The sequence below is a fragment of the Gadus chalcogrammus genome, chromosome 4, assembly GCF_026213295.1.
Source record: "Gadus chalcogrammus isolate NIFS_2021 chromosome 4, NIFS_Gcha_1.0, whole genome shotgun sequence".
Lineage (NCBI taxonomy): Eukaryota > Metazoa > Chordata > Actinopteri > Gadiformes > Gadidae > Gadus > Gadus chalcogrammus.
In genome coordinates, this window is record NC_079415.1 from 6,063,569 (window position 1) to 6,086,479 (window position 22,911).

The 22,911-nt window shown below is 48.3% G+C and overlaps 2 protein-coding genes across 2 annotated transcripts; one reads left to right on the plus strand and one right to left on the minus strand.

The window, feature by feature from the left end:
• Positions 1-2: 2 nt before the first annotated feature.
• nup107 (nucleoporin 107) lies at positions 3-11,180 on the minus strand. Its single transcript, XM_056589376.1, has 27 exons — positions 10,811-11,180; positions 10,492-10,574; positions 9,825-9,920; positions 9,489-9,559; positions 9,243-9,375; positions 8,890-8,993; positions 7,850-7,965; positions 7,714-7,756; positions 7,544-7,615; positions 7,181-7,269; positions 6,997-7,072; positions 6,568-6,681; positions 6,173-6,263; positions 5,576-5,655; positions 5,273-5,332; positions 4,790-4,935; positions 4,235-4,283; positions 3,983-4,052; positions 3,618-3,733; positions 3,219-3,408; positions 2,828-2,934; positions 2,408-2,510; positions 2,030-2,190; positions 1,562-1,687; positions 1,227-1,337; positions 903-1,064; positions 3-761 (listed from the first exon to the last, which is right to left on the minus strand). Exons 1-27 carry the CDS (start codon positions 10,816-10,818, stop codon positions 663-665), a joined length of 2,676 nt encoding a protein of 891 aa, XP_056445351.1. The 5' UTR covers positions 10,819-11,180; the 3' UTR covers positions 3-662.
• A 296-nt stretch (positions 11,181-11,476) lies between these two features.
• On the plus strand, positions 11,477-22,354 carry dyrk2 (dual-specificity tyrosine-(Y)-phosphorylation regulated kinase 2). Its single transcript, XM_056589377.1, has 7 exons — positions 11,477-11,790; positions 12,947-13,032; positions 14,006-14,285; positions 14,488-14,651; positions 16,386-16,775; positions 17,124-17,214; positions 17,750-22,354. The coding sequence occupies exons 1-7, from the start codon at positions 11,751-11,753 to the stop codon at positions 18,421-18,423; spliced, it is 1,725 nt and encodes a 574-aa protein (XP_056445352.1). The 5' UTR covers positions 11,477-11,750; the 3' UTR covers positions 18,424-22,354.
• Positions 22,355-22,911: the final 557 nt, after the last annotated feature.

Here is a 22,911-nt window from a genome sequence, read left to right on the forward strand (position 1 = left end):
ATTATACTATGTTAGATATTTTATTTTCTTGTGTACCAACATAATCCCAAATATTTCAGCGATTTATTAACTCGGAACTTTTAAGATTGAAAGCGTCCCGGGCAGTTCGGTCACTTCCGCTAAAGCCGTAGCGTCCAGAAGTACCGGAAGCACAGGGAGTGATGACGGAAGTCATCTAGATAGCTAGCCACTCTATTGTTTTTTTCATTCAATGTTTTTATTGCTCACTCGTGATGGAACACGATTATTCAGTCCAGTGGGGTTCACCCTCACCCTCACCCACTCAGAGCAGAGTTATCCCTCACCCACTCAGAGCTTGGGTCACTCTCACCCACTCAGAGCAGTTATCCCTCACCCACTCAGAGCAGGGTTCACCCAAACCCATGCACAACGGTTTTAAGATTGTTGGTCCAACGGTTCTTTCGAACCACAACCACACTTTCCTCCAGCGAATAGAACAACATGTGGAACAGCAATTATAAAAAAAAGTATTCATGTAATTTAGCAGAATTAAAGGTGATTGAATAAAAAAACAGCAGGAAACTATCTGCTTCAAAAGATTCTTTAATCACAAATTATTTGATCGGTGCGTATCAGGGTGTGTGTATTATGGGGGGTGTATCAGGGTGTGTGTATCAGGATGTGTGTATCAGTGTGTGTGTTCAGGTGTATCCAAGGGCGTCCAGGCCACAATCCAGAAGCATCAGAGACGACTCTCTGATCTTCTGAAGAAACCGCCTCAGATCCTCCTTAGAAAACACCTGCAGACAGACAGACAAGAACAGACAGACAGACAAGAGCAGACAAGACAGACAGGTGAGACAGACGATCAAAAGAACAGGTGAGACAAGATCTGACAGACCATCAAAAAACCGGTGAGACAGACGGTTTGTCAGACAGACCTGGTGGAGGTGATTGTTGGTGGAGGCCAGGACGTCGGCCAGCTGCAGTGCCTCCTGGTGGCGGGAAGAGGAGGTGAGGACGCTGAGCAGCAGGAAGCTGAGCCGCGGGACGCACAGCGAGCGCAGCAGCGCCATCTGGAGGCCGCGCTCACTCACTTCGCCCTGAGAGGAGAGACAGACACACACATAGACATGTAAATACACACACACACACACACACACACACACACACACACACACACACACACACACACACACACACACACACACACACACACACACACACACACACACACACACACACACACACACACACACACGTACCTCTGGGGTGTCGATCATCCATCCGTCAGCGAACAGCAGAACCTGGTAAACTCTCTCCTTCACCTCGTCCACCAACACCTGGAGACGGCCACGCCACGCGGTGCACTCCACCTGCACAATATATACATACATCATATACATTATATATAGCTACAACACATTATACACATTATGTGACATAGTATACACATTATACACCAGCTCCTGGAGGTAACCATGTAGATGACATACATAATATACATAGATCTATAATATGGAGCCTAGAACCAGCTGAAGACTAGTGGTACTGGGAAACTCCAGTAGGACCAGTAGAAGTGTAGTGTGTGTTGCTATACCTGGTACTCGTTCTCCCTCATCTCATTGGCTACTCTCTCTGTGAATTTAGCCTGGGAGGCGGGGACAGGCTTCTGAGGGGCGGAGCTACTGTGGCTGAACCAATCACTGAAGGCCTCGTGGGCTTCCTAGGAGGCGAGGATTTAGGGAAGAAAACTATTAGACAGACTGACCAACACACAGACAGATGTGCTGACACAGACAGACAGACAGACGGACAGGTGTGCAGACAGACACACAGACAACTGCAGACACGCAGACAGGTGTGCAGACAAAGACAGGTGTGCTTAGTGTCGACACACAGACAGGTGTGCAGATACCAAGACAGGTGTGCAGACACAAAGACAGGTGTGCTGACTGTCGACACACAGACAGGTGTGCAGACACAAAGACAGATGTGCTGACTGTCGACACACAGACAGGTGTGCAGACACACAGGCAGGTGTGCAGACACACAGACAGTTGCTGACCAGATAGGCCCGGATGCAGCGGTGCTCCCGGATGGCGTTGAGGTCTTCGGCGGGAAGGGGCGTGTCCGGTTGAAGCCCCGCCCACTGGCGCTGCACCTCCTTCACCGAGTCGGCGGGAAGCTTGGAGAACACGGCCTTAGCCGCCTCGTGCTTCTGGACCGCTAGACAGGGAGACAGACAGGTGGTCAGACAGACAGGTGGTCACAGACATCATTGAGATCGGACAGGTGGTCAGACAGAAAGGTAGACGGGTAGAAGGACATCATTGGGGTCAGATAGACAGCTAGACAGGCAGTGAGACATCATGGTGTCAGACGGACAGCCAGACAGGTAGAAGGACATCATGGTGGACAGGTAGACAGGTAGACAGACAGGTACCTAGGAACCTCCTCATGATGGCGTTGGATTGTTTCAGGGCCTCAGCGCGGTGGGCGGACTCAAACAGCAGCCAATCAATCACATCAATCTTCTTCTGGTCGTCCTATCACAGCACAGAACAGTTAGCTGCTGCTAGAGCCCGGCCTCCTGTTGTAGTACCAACAGTAGTAACACTACTTATAGTAACACTACTCGTACTAAAATGTTATACTGTTACTATTAGCCTTACTACTAGTATAACAGTACTAACAGTACTAATACCAACAGTACAATACTAGTAGTAATTTTACATACTAACAGTAGTAATACTGTAATAATATTAACTGTTCGATAAGAGTCAACCTGCCTCACATTGTAAACCGTGATATTGTGCTTCTGTAGGATTCATTTAGTAGTACTATGGTAGGACTATGGTAGTACCTGTGTGGTATTGGTGTCCAGGGTGTGCGTGTGAGGGGTGAACTCTGGTCCGTCCCTCTCCCTCACCGCCTCCACCACCAGCTGGGTTACCGCGGCAACATCTAGTCCTACACACACCCACAGTGCATATGTCATCACACAGTTATACATTCTATATATCAGGGTAGGATATGATAGATAGCTATAGCTATAGATATAGAGATACATACATCTTTACTGTATATAGAGAGATAATGTATGTGATGTAGTTTTGGAGCTACTGTATGTGTGCTAATTATGTAGCTAATGTATGTGTGCTAGTTGTGGAGCTACGGTTCTTGCCGGCGTCTGTGATTATGTATGCGGTACTCGTCCTTTTAATGTATAGGCAGGTAGGTAATAGTAGTCCTACCAGCATCGGCGGCGAGATGGAGAGCCCGTCGCTGTTGCTCAGTCTGGCTGACGCCCTCCAGATAGGAAGCATAGCGCTGTACCGCGAGCGCGGTAGGCAGCTGGCTAGTGTAGCTTGCAATCAACTCTGACTGCTGCTCCTCAATCAGCAGCGTGATGTAAGACTGAAGTACAGCCACACACACCTCCTCCTAAAGACCAAACACAGTTCTATATTACAGCCGTGTGTGTGTGTGTGTGTGTGTGTGTGTGTGTGTGTGTGTGTGTGTGTGTGTGTGTGTGTGTGTGTGTGTGTGTGTGTGTGTGTGTGTGTGTGTGTGTAGTATAATGTGGGTAGCATAATATGCGCAGTATAATGCCTGTAGTGAGTAGTATGAGGTGTGTAGTATAAGGTGTGTACCTTGAGTGCGATGCCTAGACTGCTGTAAAACAGCACCAGGTGAGTCATGAAGCGGAGCAGGTGAGAGGGGAGGGGCTTAGAGCTGCTCAACCAATCACTGAACTCCTCCATCAGACCTGGGAACACAGGAAGTAGACTAAATGATGACATCACACAGTACCGCAACAATAATATACAGAATAATAATAAATTGTTCATATCAATATTAATGATATATTAATATAATGGCAAATAAAAGGATTTTAAATATGAATATAGATATTATATGATATATAGTAGATTGTAAATATGAATATAGATGATATATTCATGTAGGATTTAATGGTATATTATACAAATATTAAAATAGATTATTTAATATTCACCATCCAGATCTCCTAGGATGACCAGCCTCTGGATGACGTGGTGATGTTCCCCGTGTTCCTCTAGAACCCTCTGAAACCACATACATTAAATATTACAGACATTCAACGTCATTATATACATTCAACATAGATTACACATCCAATATGTACAGAAATACACAATAAATTCTTATAGACATTATACATACAATATGTACACATCAAACATCATTATACACATTAAACCTGCACTTTACAATAGAGCACACAGACCTTTGAGTCGGTTGCCTGAAGCTCCATGAAGATCTTCTCCAGAGTCCAGCTAGAGGAAGGGAACCCGTTTAGAACCCAGCTTAGAACCTTAGAGAACCTGTTTAGTAGAACCCTAGACTGAGAGCCTGTTTAGTCAGCAGAACCTGTTTAGTAGAACCCTAGACTGAGAGCCTGTTTAGTAGAACCCTAGACTGAGAGCCTGTTTAGTAGAACCCTAGACTGAGAGCCTGTTTAGTCAGCAGAACCTGTTTAGTAGAACCCTAGACTGAGAGCCTGTTTAGTAGAACCCTAGACTGAGAGCCTGTTTAGTAGAACCCTAGACTGAGAGCCTGTTTAGTCAGCAGAACCTGTTTAGTAGAACCCTAGACTGAGAGCCTGTTTAGTAGAACCCTAGACTGAGTAATACACATAGTATTACTATTAATCATAGTATTACTGTTAATACAAATAGGATTACTGTTGATAAAAATAGTATTACTGTTGATAATAATAATATTACTGGTGGTAGTAATAATAATAGTATTAATAGTAATAAGTCGTTTTAGTAGTACTTACTTGGCCTCCGTGTATTCTCTGGGCAGCGGTTCTTCCTCCTGATTGGCCAGGCCTGATGAGGTCACTTCCTGTTCCACCAGGGAGTCAACCAGCACTCTGAAGTACGCCCACACACAGTCCTCCCACGACTCACACACTGGAAGGAGCTGTTCACACACACACACACACACACACACACACACACACACACACACACACACACACACACACACACACACACACACACACACACACACACACACACACACACACACACACACACACAATTATTGATTGTCTAAAAAGTTGTAAATTATGTGTTGATTATGTCTTTTATATTTTGATCATATTTTATTAGTAATTGTGTATAGTTGTATATGATGATTTGATTATGCATATGAAATATTGATCATATTTTATTGTTGATCATGTATACTTGATGTCATAATGTATTGATCATGTATTTCCTAAATGATCATGTTGTATTGATAAGGTTGAACTCACAGCCTTCAGGTTTCCACTCAGAGCAGCGTAGATGGCTCGTTCATATCTGTCCAACTGCTCCTAAACACACCAGGAACACAGAGCGCTACGATGAACATTATGAACACATGAATTCACCATCATAGCATTATAATGAACATTGTTAACACATTAATTCACCATCATAATGTCCATTGCGATGGAGATTATTAACACATGAATTCACCATCATAGTATTATGATGAACATTATTCTCAAATGAATTCACCATCATGATGGACATTATTACTCCCATGAAAACTTGACGTTAGTTTTCAGTCTTACCTCCTCAGAGAGAGACCAGCAGCAGAGCTTCCAGATCCTTCTGTTGGGGTTCCCTTCAACAGGAGTCAACCTGCCAAGGCCTACACACACACACACACACACACACACACACACACACACACACACACACACACACACACACACACACACACACACACACACACACACACACACACACACACACACACAGTTAAACATGAGCCCGCTTTATGTACTCAAAGAAATCGCCCGAAAACTTCAAGGTGTTAGCATGAAACCGATGACATTCAGGGATTACACCGTGTTCGCTACTCTTTAAGGTCATGGAGTGGTCATTGTAGAGTTCACCTAAGGTCATGTTGGAGTCAGAGGTTAACTGAGGTCGTGTTGGGGTCAGAGGTCACCTGAGGTCGTGTTGGGGTAAGAGGTCACCTGAGGTCAGGTTGGGGTAAGAGGTCGTGTTGGGGTCAGAGGTCACCTGAGGTCGTGTTGGGGTCAGAGGTCACCTGAGGTCGTGTTGGGGTCAGAGGTCACCTGAGGTCGTGTTTGGGTCAGAGGTCACCTGAGGACGTGTTGGGGTAAGAGGTCACCCGAGGTCGTGTTGGTATCAGAGGTTACCTGAGGTCATGTTGGGGTCATGGTAGAGCTTCCAGCCCTCCAGGGTAGCTGCCCTCCAGGCCTGTCCACAGCGCTTACACAACCTTTGAGCCTGCACACACACACACACACACACACACACACACACACACACAGACACACACACACACACACACACAGTTACCTCCAACGTCATGCCAGCTCTGATTAAGTCAGGAGGTTCTCCTCTGGTCAGGAGGTTTTGCTCTGGTCAGGAGGTTCTGCTCTGACCAGGAGGTTCTCCTTTGGTCAGGAGGTTCTCCTCTGACCAGGAGGTTCTCCTCTGGTCAGGAGGTTCTGCTCTGACCAGGATGTTCTCCTCTGGTCAGGAGGTTCACCTCTGACCAGGAGGTTCTGCTCCACCAGGAGGTCCTCACCTCCTCAGTCATGCCGGCCCTGATGAGGGTCAGCAGGTTCTTCAGCAGTCTGGTGTCGTCCTCTCGGTCCAGGTTGGCCAGCGGCCGCTGCTGTCTGAGGGGAGCGTCTGGGTCCTAGTGCCCCCACACACATCAGGGTGAGACCATACCGGCACACACACACACACACACACACACACACACACACACACACACACACACACACACACACACACACACACACACACACACACACACACACACACACACACACACACACACACACACACACACACACACACACACACACACCAGGGTGAGACCACACGCGCGCACACATACACAAAACAGGGTTAGGAGGATAACACACACATACGTAAAACGACATTCTACCAATGCTCTCATGGGTCTACAAGAGGTCCTTATGGTTTCCATGGTAACGGGACTTACCAGTTCCGTGACCAACGGTATGGAGAGGCCCACAGAACCCTTCCTCCTCAGCTTCAGAGCATGGAGGGTGTTCTCCCTACACACACACACACACACACACACACACACAAATATTATTTTTTTACTGGGTTTTATCAGGGTATTTACAGAGTATTTACAGAGTATTCACCGGGTATTTACTCACCAACAGACGTTCTTGGCGTAGAACTCAATGTTATCGGAGAAGTCTCCAATCTGATCCTTGGCAATACTCTCCAACCAATCAACCACCAGCTAGACACAAAGAACCAATCAACAGCCAGCCAGACACAAAGAACCAATCAACAGCCAGCCAGACACAAAGAACCAATCAACAGCCAGACAGACACAAAGAACCAATCAACAGCCAGCCAGACACAGAGCAGAAAGCAGTCAGTAGTGTAGTGTGTAGTCAGTCGTTTCTAGTCAGGAGTGTAGTGTTGTGTGTAGTGATTAGTGTTTTCTGTAGTGCTCCGTGTAGTGTAGTGTTGCTGAGTGTCACATAGTGTTGCGTTTTGTCTAGTGTTACCTGGCCCTGCCTGATGACGGCGTCTCGTTGAAATAGCTGTTCCACCACCAGCTTCTCACTCTGACTGGCGACCTACACACACGCGCACGCGATTAACGTCATAAATAAAGTTGTTAACGTTTTTAAATAAAGTTGTTCCTGTTAACGTATTAAATATAGTTGTAACTTACAGTCATGTCAATGTCCTCTTCTAACGCAGACTGAACTCTGTCCCTGTTACACAGACAGACGCCCACAAGAGTGAGATACAGATAGGCACTACGGAGACAGAGAGAGACGGGTAGCAAGACCTCACTCTACAGGTACCTGTAGAGTGAGGTCATCAGCCTCCAGGTGGAGCTCTCCTGTTGGAGGATCCAGCGCACCCCTGCCGTTCTGCTGGACGCTCCCGCCCGCTGCACCACCTTCTGCAGCACCTCCACCTGCGAGAGGGAAGAGAGAGAACACAATAAACAAAAACCCAAGCAGTAACGGTCTGTAATCTGGATCTATAACGGGTTGTAATCTGGATCTATGATGGCCTGTCATCTGGATCTAGAATGGCTGTAATCTGGATCTATGATGGCCTGTCATCTGGATTTAGAATGGCTGTAATCTGGATCTATGATGGCCTGTCATCTGGATCTAGAATGGCTGTAATCTGGATCTATGATGGCCTGTCATCTGGATCTAGAATGGCTGTAATCTGGATCTATGATGGCCTGTCATCTGGATCTAGAATGGCTGTAATCTGGATCTATGATGGCCTGTCATCTGGATCTAGAATGGCTGTAATCTGGATCTATGATGGCCTGTCATCTGGATCTAGAATGGCTGTAATCTGGATCTATAATGGCTGCAATCTGGATCTATAATGGCTGTAATCTGGATAGATAATGGCTGTAATCTGGGTCGATAATGGTCTGTCATCTTGATCTATAATGGTCTGTCATCTGAATCGATAATGGTCTGTCATCTGGATTTATAATGGTCTGTCATCTGAATCGATAATGGTCTGTCATCTGGATCTATAATGGCCTGTCATCTAGATCTATAGTCGTCGTTAATGTGAATGAATCATAGTTTCTCCCCTCGACGGGGGAGGTCAAAGGTTAAATGAGTTGAACCACTGGATGATGTCACCACCAGCAGAACCAAAGACAACCTGCCAGCCACAGTGGCTAACCTTGCTCTACCTAAACACCTGTAGACCAGGTCAGACCTAGCTCTATAAACCCCCCCCACACACACACACACACACACACACACACACACACACACACACACACACACACACACACACACACACACACACACACACACACACACACACACACACACACACACACACACACACACACACACACCTTGTCCAGACAGAGGTTGTGGTAGTCCTCCAACAGGTCAAACACTGCAGAAGAAGAATGCTTCAGGAAGGCGGACAGGAAGTCCGAGAGGAGGCTGGAGGCAGCTGGAACAGAGAAATACTACAATATCAACACAGAAATACCACAGTATTACCACAGAAATAGTACAGTATTACTTAAGCAATACTGAGTGAAATACTACAGTGTTAACTGTTTAATGCTTAACATTAAACAGACCAAGTAGACTTAAGTATTTTCCTAACCAGACTAAGTAGCCTTAAGTCTTTCCTTACCAGACTAAGTAGACTTAAGACCTTCCTTACCACACTAAGTAGACTAAAGTCTTTCCTTACCAGACTCTCCGGGGTCGTCTTCTCTGAGGAGGGCGGAGTTAACGTTGGTGAAGTCATCAGTGAAGCTGGTGTCAGCCCATCCCGACCGCGGAGAGGGTAGAATACTGTTGGTCCAATCACTGTCATCCAAATTCTAAACACACACACACAACAAGGGGGGTTGTTAGTGTGTGTGTGTGTGTGTGTGTGTGTGTGTGTGTGTGTGTGTGTGTGTGTGTGTGTGTGTGTGTGTGTGTGTACACTAACTCGTGTGAAGCGCTGGGATTTGTTTCCAGTTGCAATAATGGCCGAAACATCTGGATTTAGCCTTGGAGTCACTGGGAGACAGAAAGGTAGAGACGCAGACGGTTGGAGACACAGACAGATAAGAGACAAAGACAGGTATCTAGGGAATCCATCAAAAACATTCAATCAGCTGGAAAATCTGGAATATATGTGCCCATCTAGAATTCAGAGTCGCTCCAAACAGAGTGACCACTACCTTCATAAGAGGGTGTAGGGAGGGACAGCCTAGGGTCAGCCAGCCATTAGCTACCCTATGGACTAGCTGTAGCTATCTGGTACCTTAGAAAAGTTTCCTACCAGCTTGTCTGAACAGCGAGCCAGGAGTCCTCAGCATGGGGCGGGCGGGCGTTACCATGGCTACCCCGGGGCTCCAGTCGTTGGTGGGGGACGGTACTGGGGTTGGCGCTAAGGAAACGGCTGGTCGTCATGGTAACAAAAAGAATGCCACACTTCGCTGTTCACTACAACCGGAGAGGTTCGCCTCTTCCCTGACCGCCTCCATTGAGGTTCCCACCGAGCTGAGGGGTCACCAAAGAGTGACATGAGAACCCTGCGCTCTGATTGGTCGGAGACGCTCATCAGTAGCACCCTCCCTGACCACACCCAGACTGTCTGGACAGGCTGCATCGGGAACACCGTCCAATAAGCAGCCTCCCTGGTACGCTGTGGGACTCGTCAAGATGACCTCACTCCAGTGTTATGCGGCGTCGCCATGACTACATCAATGGGTATTCTATCTATCTATCTGCAGACACTAAAGACTGACAGATCCTACCAACAGTGGGACAGAGTCAAGACTCTGTAACGGCAGAGCCTTAACTAACCAGGTCAGACTAGATGGAGCTCCATTTTACCTACTTATTGGGTCGGTAGATCAGTTACCCAGAATAACTAGCTGTTAACTAGTGATAACAAGTCAGGGGATACTAGGCCTCTTAACTACGGATAACCAGTCAGAGGATACTGGGTCTGCTGGTCAGCATCTTGCGGCGAGCGGCTCTGGTCACCGCCGTGTCCCGGACCACCGGAGACATGAGATCACTTTGCCTACACACACACACACACACACACACACACACACACACACACACACACACACACACACACACACACACACACACACACACACACACACACACACAGCTTGGTGTAAACAAATGTAGGAACACATGATTCTGAATTAAAGATATAAGAGTAGTATATAAGTTATGGGAGAAATATCTAAGTTATAGGAGCAATATCAGAGTTATGGGTGTAATGTATTGATAAAGCAGACAACGAACCAGTCCATGTTCAGTTCCCGCTCCACGAGGCGTCCAGCCAATCAGGGACCAGTAAAAACGAGCCTCCAAACCTCCCGCAGATCAGGAGATAAGAGAGATAAGAGAGATGAGCTCTATTTGAAATAAAAGGTTTAGTCTGTGAACTCTGTTTAAACGAGTGAGTTTAAATGTGTAATATGTCAGCGGGCTGCTGAAGCCCTTCTTCGGGGGTACGGCGGTATGAGCCGGCGACGTCTGGAGCTCCGCGGTCGGCAGCGCCCCCTGTTGGTGAGACGGGGCACCGCCCCCTGGTGGTGAGATTGGGCACCGCCCCCTGCTGGTGAGACAGGGCACCGCACCATTATAGGCTTATTTGCTTTATACATGTATAATGTAATAAACACAATAATAACCATAGAGCCTGTATAGGTCTATGGGAATAACGTGCTGACATGCTTTATATTCAGAGGTTTGGTGTACATGGGGGGAATATTGCAGTCGATGTTTATAACATGCTTGTATATTTATCTAATAACTTGGTATTTACATGCTTATATACTGTGATATCAGTAGTATTAACATGCTTAAATATGGTGACATGAACAGTGAGTAATGTATTAATATGATTAAACGTGGGGATATGAACAGAAAAGAGGACGTTTGTTTTGTTGATCCTCCAGTCGGAAGCCCCGCCCTACGACCCGTCTTCTCGAGCTGCCGGTCGCCTCGCCTCGGATCCCCGCAATGGCTACTCCTCGGACCCGCAGCACCCACCGGAGGACCGGCCCAGCACCCACCGGAGGACCGGGTCAGGCCACGCACTGAGCCGATGATCGGAGCACCGGGCCGGAGAGACAGAGAGCCACGGGAGGAGCGAGAGGAAGAAGAGGAGTGGATGTAAGGAGGAGGAAGAGGAGGAGGAATCGAGTCTATTTCTGTCCAGAGGAGAGCAGCGGCCGCCATGTTGACCAAGAAGCCAAGCGCCTCGGTCCTTCCGACGGGTGAGATCCGCTCCCCTGCCCGCGGCCCTCATAGCCCGGCCTGCCTGTCCGCGACCTCCCGCTGAAGGGACATCGGCACGACCAGTACCGAGTGTACCATAGTATAGTACATTAACTACATTCAGATATATTCTATTAATACTGGAACAAGTGCAGCTCTATATAGAAGTGACAACACTAGACTTTTGTTATAGGGTATATTTACTGTGTATTGTTGGTTCTGTATAGAGCTAGATGTTATTGTACAGTATATATGTTGTGTATTGTATACTGTCTGTTCTACATAGAGCTAGATGTTATGTTACATGTTGTGTCATCTCTATACTGTCATTTCTATGTAGATCTAGATGTTGTTATATGCAGTGTATTATCAGCTGAATATAGAGCTAGATGTAATAGAGCTCGGAGGGACAGTCAACTGAATATAGAGCTAGATGTTATAGAACTAGGGGGCCAGTCAGCTGTATATAGAGCTAGATGTTATAGAACTAGGTGGACAGTCAGCTGTATATAGAGCTAGATGTTATAGAATGAGGAGGAACTGTCAGTTGTATATAGGGCTAGATGTTATAGAGCTAGGAGGGACAGTCAGTTGCATATAGAGCTAGATGCTATAGAACTAGGAGGGACAGTCAGTTGTATATAGAGCTAGACCCTATAGAACTAGGAGGGACAGTCAGCTGTATATAGAGCTAGATGTTATTGAATGAAGAGAAACTGTCAGTTGTATATAGAGCTAGATGTTATAGAACTAGGAGGAAGAGTCAGTTGTATATAGAGCTCAGCTGTATATAGAGGTAGTTGTTATAGAATGAGGAGAAACTCAGTTGTATATAGAGCTAGAAGATTTAAGGAGGTGGAGATTGATGTAGCGGTATTCTGATTGATCTAATCCGATTGATTTTGTCAGCCATCTGACAGTTGATGGGTTGCTGACCAGATAATTCAGGACATACCCGTCTAGGCTAAGCCGGCTCGGCTAGGCTAAGTAGTCTTCATGTTCAATCTGTTGTCAGTCCTGTTAAGCCAGTTGAACCGCTCCCGTCCAATCACAACAAGGCCCGCTCTGTTTGTGGTTAGGGGTTGATCAGGGTTAGGTATGCTTCGGTCATTTGTCTGTGTGTAGTGTCTCTCTAACTTCACTTATATCTTTCAGGTAAAGGTGGAGAGTCAGGTCATCTCCAGCGTGGGGCAACATCCAGTCAGACAGGATCTCCCCTCTCCCTACCCCCGCTCCCTACGGTACACACACACACACACACACACACACACACACACACACACACACACACACACACACACACACACACACACACACACACACACACACTGTCTTACTTAGCATGAGGCTACTTTTAGCCCTCTGCTGTCTAAACACATCCTGACAGCTGGGAGCTCAGTCAACCAAAACCAGCTAAACACCCTGCTAACCACTCTGCTGACCAGTCTACTAGCTGCCTGCTACTCCGTCTGCTAGCTACTGCTACCAACTTGGCTAGCTGCTACTAGTTTTCTGATAACCACTCTTGCTTTGTTCTTACCACTCTGCTAGCAACTCTGCTAGCTGTCTGATAACCTCCCTGCTAGATACTGGTTGCTCTCTGCTAGCTACTATTTCTCTGATAGCCTCCCTGTTAGTTTGAGCTAGCCATCTTACTAACTCTCTGCTAGCTGTGTCTGTGTGAGTGTGTGTGTGAGTGTGTGAGTGAATGTCTAACAGGTGTAGGTCATGATGACGGACAGAAATAGGATAAGAGTACTATTGCTTGATTAGGTTACACACACACACACACACAGACACACATATACATACATACATACAAACATACATTTTATATATAAAGCATAGAGCTCTTATCGTTTGCTAACCGAGACCTAGCTCCCCACAATAATAATAATAATAATAATAATGGAATGAATTTATATATTTTCTTGACACACAAAGACGCTTTACAGTGAATGGGGGGACCTCACTCACCACCTCCAATGCTTATGATATGCTAATAGAGAGCTAGCTCAAAGGGCTTATGGTATGCTAACAGAGACCTAGCTCCCAGTGCTTATGGTATGCTAACAGAGAGCTAGCTGAAAGCGTTAACGGTATGCTAACAGAAAGCGCTTCCCCTGTGATGAGGGTATGCTAACAGAGAGCTAGCTGAAAGTGCTAACGGTATGCTATTGGAGAGTGCTAAGGCTAAAGGCTACATGTATGCAGGGTGGTCCAAAGGCAGCCATGTCGGACCAGCTCTACGAGGAGAACAGCAACAAGCGACAGGTTCTGACCTCACAACCCAACGGACTGGCTGCTCTGACATCAAGGCCCGACCGCCAATCATCTTCAGATCCCGCCCACGCTCGGCAGGGCAGTGGGGCAACGGTCAAATCAGCCGACAGCAAGAGCAAGGCTCCGCCCCTCAGCCCAGAGCAGGCCATGAGGCAATTCATGTCCAAGCTGTCGGCCTTCGAGCACCATGAGGTGTTCAACTATCCCGAAGGTAGGATGAAAGGGTGAGGGGGGGACGCTGTAAGAGGTCAGGGTGACGGGAATAGGGGGGGGGGGGCGAAGGGGTGGGGGAGAAAGGGGTGAGAGGGAAGGGGTGAATTGGTAAGGATGAAGGGTTGAGGGTGGAGGGGTGAGGGCGAAGGGGTGAGTGTATTCTCTCTCCAGTGTTGTTCATCAATGTATTATCCCTTCAGTCTATTTCATTGGACCGGGTGCTAAGAAGCGTGCGGGGGTGATGGGCGGAGCCAACAACAGCGGCTACGATGACGACCAGGGCTCCTACATCCACGTCCCCCACGACCACGTCGCGTACCGCTACGAGGTCCTCAAGGTCATCGGGAAGGGCAGCTTCGGACAGGTACTGTACCCGGACCAGCGTTGTTGTATTTGTTCATATTTTGGGGCGAACGTGAACTGAACGTACTGTATTACTGCCTGATGAACGTTACTGTGAACTCGTTCATTCTGGTGTCTGTGAACGACACGTTCACCCGGTTTAACCCCGTTCATTAGGGGTGTTATTTGTTTAACAACACGGCGGATGCGCTTGCAGAACGCCGTCGCTGTGTTGTTTGACCGGTCGCCATGGTTATGTCCGTGTGGTTAATTTGCAATTGCGGTGTTGTCAGCTTACTGTAACATTAAACTGTAACCAGAAAACGCGGTTATATGCTATAGACCCTATAGTATCTGTCATATAAAGGCTGGGACGAATTTCAAATTATAAATATGTACACTTTATGTTGAAAGTATAGACCGTCGCGATTCCCATTGAAACTAATGGTGAATTTCGAATTATAAATATGTACAATCCAGAACGTCAGCTCTCTGGCTCAAAGCTTAGTGGACCAGAGTACCTCCTAGAATCATTGCTTGTTGGCCGGAAACGGAAAAGGGGGCTGTTTACGTTTGGTTGTAGTCTTTTCGCTCGGTTCTCCGTCTCAACAGTAGGGCTAGAACCGAGCGAAAAGACTACAACTAAACGTGAACACCCACCTTTCTGTTTCCGGTCAACGAGCAATGAGTCTTCCAACAGAAATCAATGGGATTTACAAAATGCGCTAAATGTGTAATAAAACACGATAGAAACTGTATTTCGCTACGATACTTGATTCAACCACTCTATTTCATACTAGACAAACCACAAAGGGGGCCCAATGTTCAAAATACCCGAAAAAAATAATAACTCACAGCAACATATTGAAAAAAAGAACTATGAACTAAGTTAACATTTTTGAATTATGAACGTTTAACTGAACTAGTTCATTTTAAGATTTGTACACTGAACTTTGAACTAGAACTTTCCCAACACTGAGTACTGGGTTTTACCTTACTAGTACTAATACTAATATATTATAACCTTTCTAGTACTAATAGAGTATTACAATAGTACTAATAGAGTATAACACTAGTACTAACTAAGAGTATTACCTGACAAGTACTAACAGAGTATTACCTGACCAGTTCTAACAGGGTTAATATGGCGCTTTTCAACCGGCGGTGGAACTCTTCGGACCTAGCACGCCTCAGCCCATTGGTGAGGGTGCGGTATAGCCCCACTCAGTTATGGCTCACGTTTCCACCGCTGACAGTACCCTTATGGTAGGGCGGGGTTTAAGCCAGACGGCGATAGCCGCAGCAGATAAGTAAGCATCATGACCAAAGCACCCCGACACAGTGTAGCCTGCCATTAAATCCAAGGAAAAAGAAAAACGTGACACAATAAAAGAGCAACAATGTAGGACGTACCTTGAGGGTACTGCGTTTGTTTGTCATTATATCCCTGTCGCACGGAACTGACTATTCTGTCGACCAATCAAAGGACGCCGTGTGTAGCTCGGAAATGCCGGCACCATTTCAGGCGTCTCAGTACCCAAACAGAGGAGTACTGCGAGAAGAGTATGGTGTAATACGGCTCAGTCCGGATCACGCCCACTTTTGGTGGTTGAAACGCCAGAAGTGTATTACCTTACTAGCACTAGTACTAACAGAGTCTCAACTTACTAGTAGTAATAGAGTATTACACCAGTACTAACAGAGGGTTAAAAGCGGTATTACCTGACGAGTACTAACAGCAGTCTCACCTGTGCAGGTGGTCAAGGTGTTTGACCATAAGTGCCATGCCCACGTGGCGCTGAAGATGGTGCGTAACGAGAAGCGGTTCCACCGCCAGGCGGCGGAGGAGATCCGCATCCTGGAGCACCTCCGCAAGCAGGACCACGACTCGACCATGAACGTCATCCACATGCTGGAGCACTTCACCTTCAGGAACCACATCTGCATGACCTTTGAGCTGCTGAGCATGAACCTGTACGAGCTCATCAAGAAGAACAAGTTCCAGGGCTTCAGCCTGCCGCTGGTCAGGAAGTTCGCCCACTCCATCCTGCAGTGTCTGGACTCACTGCACAGGAACCACATCATCCACTGCGACCTGAAGCCTGAGAACATCCTGCTGAAACAGCAGGGCCGCAGCGGCATCAAGGTACGCCGTCCTCCTTTATCACTCTCCTGTATCACTGCCTTTATCACATACCTCCTGTATCACTGACCTGTATAACGGTCCTTCATCACTATCCTTTATCACATACCTCCTGTATCACTGACCTGTATAACTGTCCTTCATCACTATCCTTTGTCACCTACCTCCTGTGTCAGTGTCCTCTATCACTGTCCTCTATCCCTGTCCTGTATCACTGTTCTCAATCACCTACCTGCTATATCACTGACCTGTATCACTGTCCTATAGGAGAGCATGTGTCATCATATTCTAATGTGAACCGATATCGGCTGCATCATTGAATCAGAATCAATCTGCTTCCTCTCCTTGCAGGTGATTGATTTTGGCTCAAGCTGTTACGAACACCAGAGAGTTTACACCTACATCCAGTCCAGGTTTTACCGCGCTCCAGAAGTCATTCTGGGTAAGAGCAACCTTCGCCCTGTTGTCAGTACTGACCGGTCTGTAAATGTTTAGCATTAAGCTTGCCAGTTAGCTAGTGTGTTGTAGCCTATGCGAATATACTACTACCAGTTCTAGTTTAGCCTATGCAAACATACTAGTACCAGTACTAGTCTAGCGTATGTGAACATATAGGTATTGGTACTACTTTCTATTTCAACATATTAATACTGGTCCTACTTCCTGGTACTAGTTCCTAGTCCTATTAGTGACCCCCTTTGTGTATTACTGGTAGTTCCTGGTCGTAGTTCCTATAGTACTGGTCCTAGTTCCTGGTACAAGTTGCTGGTCCTAGTTCCTGGTACTAGTCCTGGTACTATTTGCTGGTCCTAGTTCTGTGTACTAGTCATGGTACTAGTCCTGGTACTAGTTCCTTGGCCTAGTTGCTGATACTTGGTCCTAGTCCTGGGACTGCTCCTGGTACCAGTCCTGGGACTTGTTCCAGGGACTAGGTGCTGGTCCTAGTTGCTGGTCCCATTTACCCCTGTGTGTTGCAGGCTCCCGCTACGGGATGCCCATCGACATGTGGTCCCTGGGCTGCATCCTGGCGGAGCTGCTGACCGGGTACCCCCTGCTGCCCGGGGAGGACGAAGCCGACCAGCTGGCCTGCATCATGGAGCTCCTGGGCATGCCCGCACAGAAGCTGCTGGACGCCTCCAAGAGGGCCAAGAACTTTGTGTCGTCTAAGGGCTACCCGCGCTACTGCGTGGTGAGCACGCTGGCGGACGGGTCGGCCTCGCTCGGCGCCGGCCGCTCGCGGCGGGGTAAGGCCCGCGGCCCGCCGGCCAGCAAGGACTGGAGCGTCGCCCTGAGGGGCTGCGACGACCCTCTCTTCCTGGACTTCCTGAAGCAGTGCCTGGAGTGGGACCCGGCCATCCGCATGAGCCCCAGCCAGGCCTTGAGACACCCCTGGCTCCGGAGACGCCTCCCCCGGCCTCCCACCACCACCTCCTCCTCCTCCTCCACCACCAAGAGGAGCACAGACAGCACCGTCACCTCTGTCTCCAAGCTGACCCCCTCCACCTCCACCCTCTCCTCCTCCTCTAAGACCATAGCTCCCTCCTCCTCCACCCTCTCCTCCTCCTCTAAGACCAGAACTAACCTAGCCGTCATCACAGACGCTAACGGAAACATTCAGCCTAGGACAGTTCTGCCCAAACTGGTGAGCTGAGGGCGGAGCCAACAGGAGGCGGAGCATCAGGGAGTGAGTGGAGGTGTGTTTACCTGTCGGGGGATATCCTACAAGAACAGCTTTCAGGCTGCTAGCCTGGTGAGCCTGTTAGCCTGTTAGCCTGGGCTATATGGAACCACCGTTAGCCTGTTAGGACACCACACTGCACTGTAGCTCAGTGTAACACACATACACACACACACCCACACACACACACAATTTAACTAAGATGTATATGGTGCTGATGAAGGGAACACTATTTTTATGTTTTCAGCAGCGATACACACACACCATCTGAGATGAACTGTTGAGAAGCTAGCAGTGTTGTTCTAGCTTGAAGCTGCTCGTGTTGTGCCTGTTAACTGACTGTTAGCCAGTTAAGAAGGGAAAAGCCAACAAGTTACTGTTGGTTAGTTATTTTTACTACCTGTTTTTACTTTACCTGGTGGCTAATTGATTTGTTAGCTATAACATTTAGCTATCAACTTACTAGCTTTTAGCCATCCCGTGACAATTGGCTGATAGCCGATATCATTGGCAGTTAGACGTAAAGCACAACACTGCCTACCGAGCACAGGGCTCCGCCCACTGATCACAGGGCTCCACCCACCTGAAGTCCTCCTTTAGACACGCCCACCTGGTGGGCCATACCATCGCCTGATAGGACGAAACCATCAACAAGAGGTGAATGCTCTGCTTCAGGTCCTAAGAGGGTTCCGCCACCGGTAGCGGGTAAACCCCTGGTGAGCCAGGTAGCTGTTGAACCCCTGGTGAAACCCAGGTAGTAAGTGAACCCTGGTGAACCAGGTAGCTTGTGAACCAGACAGCTGGTGAACGAGGTATCTTGTGAACACCTGGTGAACCAGGTAGTCGTGAACCCCTGGTGACCAGGTAGCCGGTGAAGCCTAGGTAGCCATTTAAGCCCAGGTAGCTGGTGAACCAGGTAGTCGTGAACCCCTGGTGAACCAGGTAGTCGTGAACCCCTGGTGAACCAGGTAGCCGGTGAAGCCCAGGTAGCCGGTGAAGACCAGGTAGCTGGTGAACCAGGTAGCTTGTGAAGCAGATAACTGGTGAACCCCTGGTAAACAAGATAGCTGGTGGACCCTAGTGAACCCAGGTAGCTGGTGAACCCTGTTGAACCAGGTAGTCGGGGAACCCCTGGTGAACCAGGTAGTCGGGGAACCCCTGGTGAACCAGGTATCCGGTGGAAACCAGGTAGCTGGTGAACCCTGGTGAACCAGGTAGCCGGTGAACACCAGGTAGCTGGTGAACCCTGTTGAACCAGGTAGTCGGGGAACCCCTGTTGAACCAGGTAGTCGGGGAACCCCTGGTGAACCAGGTAGTCGGGGAACCCCTGGTGAACCAGGTATCCGGTGGAAACCAGGTAGCTGGTGAACCCTGGTGAACCAGGTAGCCGGTGAACACCAGGTAGCTGGTGAACCAGTTAGCTGATCAACCCCAGGTAGCAGCCTTTATTCAGGTCCTCAGCCTCAAACCTCCCAAAGAAATGTAGGACTTGTAGGACTTTGTGTTCGCTCTTGACTAGCACCACGTATGATGTGATAATAATGAGAATATGAAAACATGTCTGCTAGCAGAGTAACGTGAGGGACGCCACGATGCCTATGTTCTTACATTCCACTGGAGACTACATCTAATCCCAGCTCATCAACTAGCTCTGGATCATTAAGACCCGGTTCTAGCTAAGCTCTACGTTTATACATATCATCCATTCAGCCAGAGATAGAGGTCCACACAGAGACCGGGGTCTGGGTCTACTGACCCCCTAAGCCAGTAGACAGGTTAGCCTAAAGACAGGTAAAGAAATAGACAGGTAAAGAGAAGGGTGAAGACAGACCAGTGGAGACGGACAGGTGAAGACATATGCTGTGTTCCAATATCCATGCTTCCATGAGTACACTTAAACGTAGTACACTATCCGCACTCACTAAGTGAGCTGATTTTCAGATGTCAGTTCCAAATCGAATACTACCGTGGCGCACTAACCGGAAAATAAGATCACTGCCGCTGCGGCACCTCCCCCGCAATAAACATCCCGCTTTGAACGATGAACTCTTTATGCCTAGCAGCCTGTAAGAGCTATAAAAACTACAAAATGACTCTATTAATGCAGGCTATGTGGAAAATGCGCCGACTTTGGCTCAACCTGGCTCCGCCCCCTTCCACTACGTAGCTAAGATGGCTGCCGTTGAGTACGAAAAGTGTTCATCTATCCACACTTCGTGGTTTGACCGTTTTGAGTACACCATCCGGGTCCTTTCAGTACACTTATTTTCACCCGATCTTAATTGGAACGCTCCACGTAATAAAACTAAGTATAGTAAGTACGGATAGTATGGATATCGGAACACAGCAATGGACAGGAAAAGATTTAGACAGGTAAATACAAGACGGGTGAAGACAGACTGGTGGAGACAGACAGGTAAAGACATAGACAGGTCAAGACAGACGGGTGAAAGCTGCAGGTGTAGAGGGGTCGGGGTAGACCACCTCCAGATGGGCCGGGGGAACAGAAGATGAAGAATATAAATGACCCTCAGTTCTCCACATCCTGATACGAGGTCAGGTGTGTGTGTTTGTTGTGTTTGTGTGCGAGCGGGAGCATGACTGAAGTCTGTCATCTTTATCTCTAGAAATAGAACCATCAAAACAAACTGCCATGAGGACGCCTCAAACACAGTTGCTATGACGATGGGGTGGGACCTCCTGTTGAGAAGGATATCATGTGACCTGTGACCCCAGCCTATGACATCATGAATGCAGATTATTAAAATATTTAAGTTTGGATTCAGACCTTAGTATTTCTGTTTGTATATGAATGAATAAAGATTCTGACAAATTTTAGCTATGTACAGGCTGTGACTTTGTAATCATTATGTCACCAAAACACAGTTCCACAAACACACACACACACACACACACACACACCGATCTACGCCCAGTTGCGCGACACTATGGCCGCTATTCAAGCCTTTCCTCAGCCCACGCTGCAAATTCTCATGGTCCCCTGAACTGGAAACGTCCAAAAAACGTCCATAATTGGGGCCATCCGTGAGGGCATGGAGATCTACGACATGCGGAGGCGCACCTGCCCCCGCCCTGACTGGCCCAGGCGTGGTATTGGCCACTTCCTGCTCCGACAACATTGAACCAGCGATGGAGGATCACCCTCGCTGGTTCACGGTTCCTATCCTCGGTGGAGCAACGCTATGCGGCCATCGAAGGAGAGGCCCTGGCCGTGGCCTGGGGCCTGGAGCAAACACTATATTTCAAACAAGGATGTTAAGGGGCTTATGGTCGTACCAACCCTAAGCCCCTTGTGAAGATCTTCGGGGATAACAAACTCACTCCCGTTCAGGCTCAAGCAGCGTACCCTCCCATGGTGCTTTGACATTGCGTACCTGCCTGGCAAGAGCAACCATGCCGCTGATGCAACTTCGAGGCATCCTTCCCTCTCGGGCCCTGCAAACGGCCTCATATTGGAATCGCCGAGCGTACCTGACGCCGTAGAAACAGCACTTATGGCTTCAATCCGTGACGATGCACAAGGAATAGGAGCCATCTCATGGTCCCTTCTTGCTCGATAGACGGCAGCTGACGCGTGCCTCGGCCAACTTCTATACGATCAAGCATGAGGGTAGGGTTGATGTTGATGACCCTGTCCTAGTGAGTCTGTCGCCGGTCTGTGAGTTCATCTACGCGCAGGATGGCGTCCTCCTGTATCACGACTGTCGTGGTTCCAACATCCCTCCGTGAAAGAGTCCTCCGGCACCTCCATGCCGCCCACCAAGGAACTTCTGCCATGGAGCAGCAGGCCCTGTGCACGTCTTTTGGCCCAGGATGTCGAAGGACATCTGAGCCACCTGGTGGATGTTCAGACTGTAACCGTAAGGCTCCGTCATAAGCAGCCACGCCCCCCCTACCATCACCACCGTACACCCCATTAAAGGTGGTGTTTGCTGACACTACATGGTTGTCGGAGATCGACTCTCGGGCAGGGTGGAGGTCCTATACTCCACTGCAGGCACTGATCTTGAAGGCTCGGCTGGCTTGGTTCGCCACCTCCGCACATTCTTTGCCACCTTTGTCTTGCCGGAGGAACTTTCAAGTGACGGTGGTCCAGAGTTCAAAGCTAGCCATACAGAGGACAGTGCAGACTGATAAGTGCCTTCTGATGTCCAACACTGGCCCAACTGGCGGTCTTGATCATGATCGCTTTCTGCGTGCCATGTTACAGTTGCGCAACACACCTGTCCCCGACTGTAACCTCTCACCGGCACAGATTGTATTTGGTCTTCCCTTTCGCGACTCATTTTCTTTCGTCAACACAAGTTGAACAGGTCAGGGGTCGTAGTGGAGTCCCTGGGTCACCATCAGTATCGGATTGGGGGTTGACTGGTCGGGGCGCCCGACTTTGGGCAAACCGGCGATTCCTTCGCGGCCACACTCAAGCCACCCCCTACACCC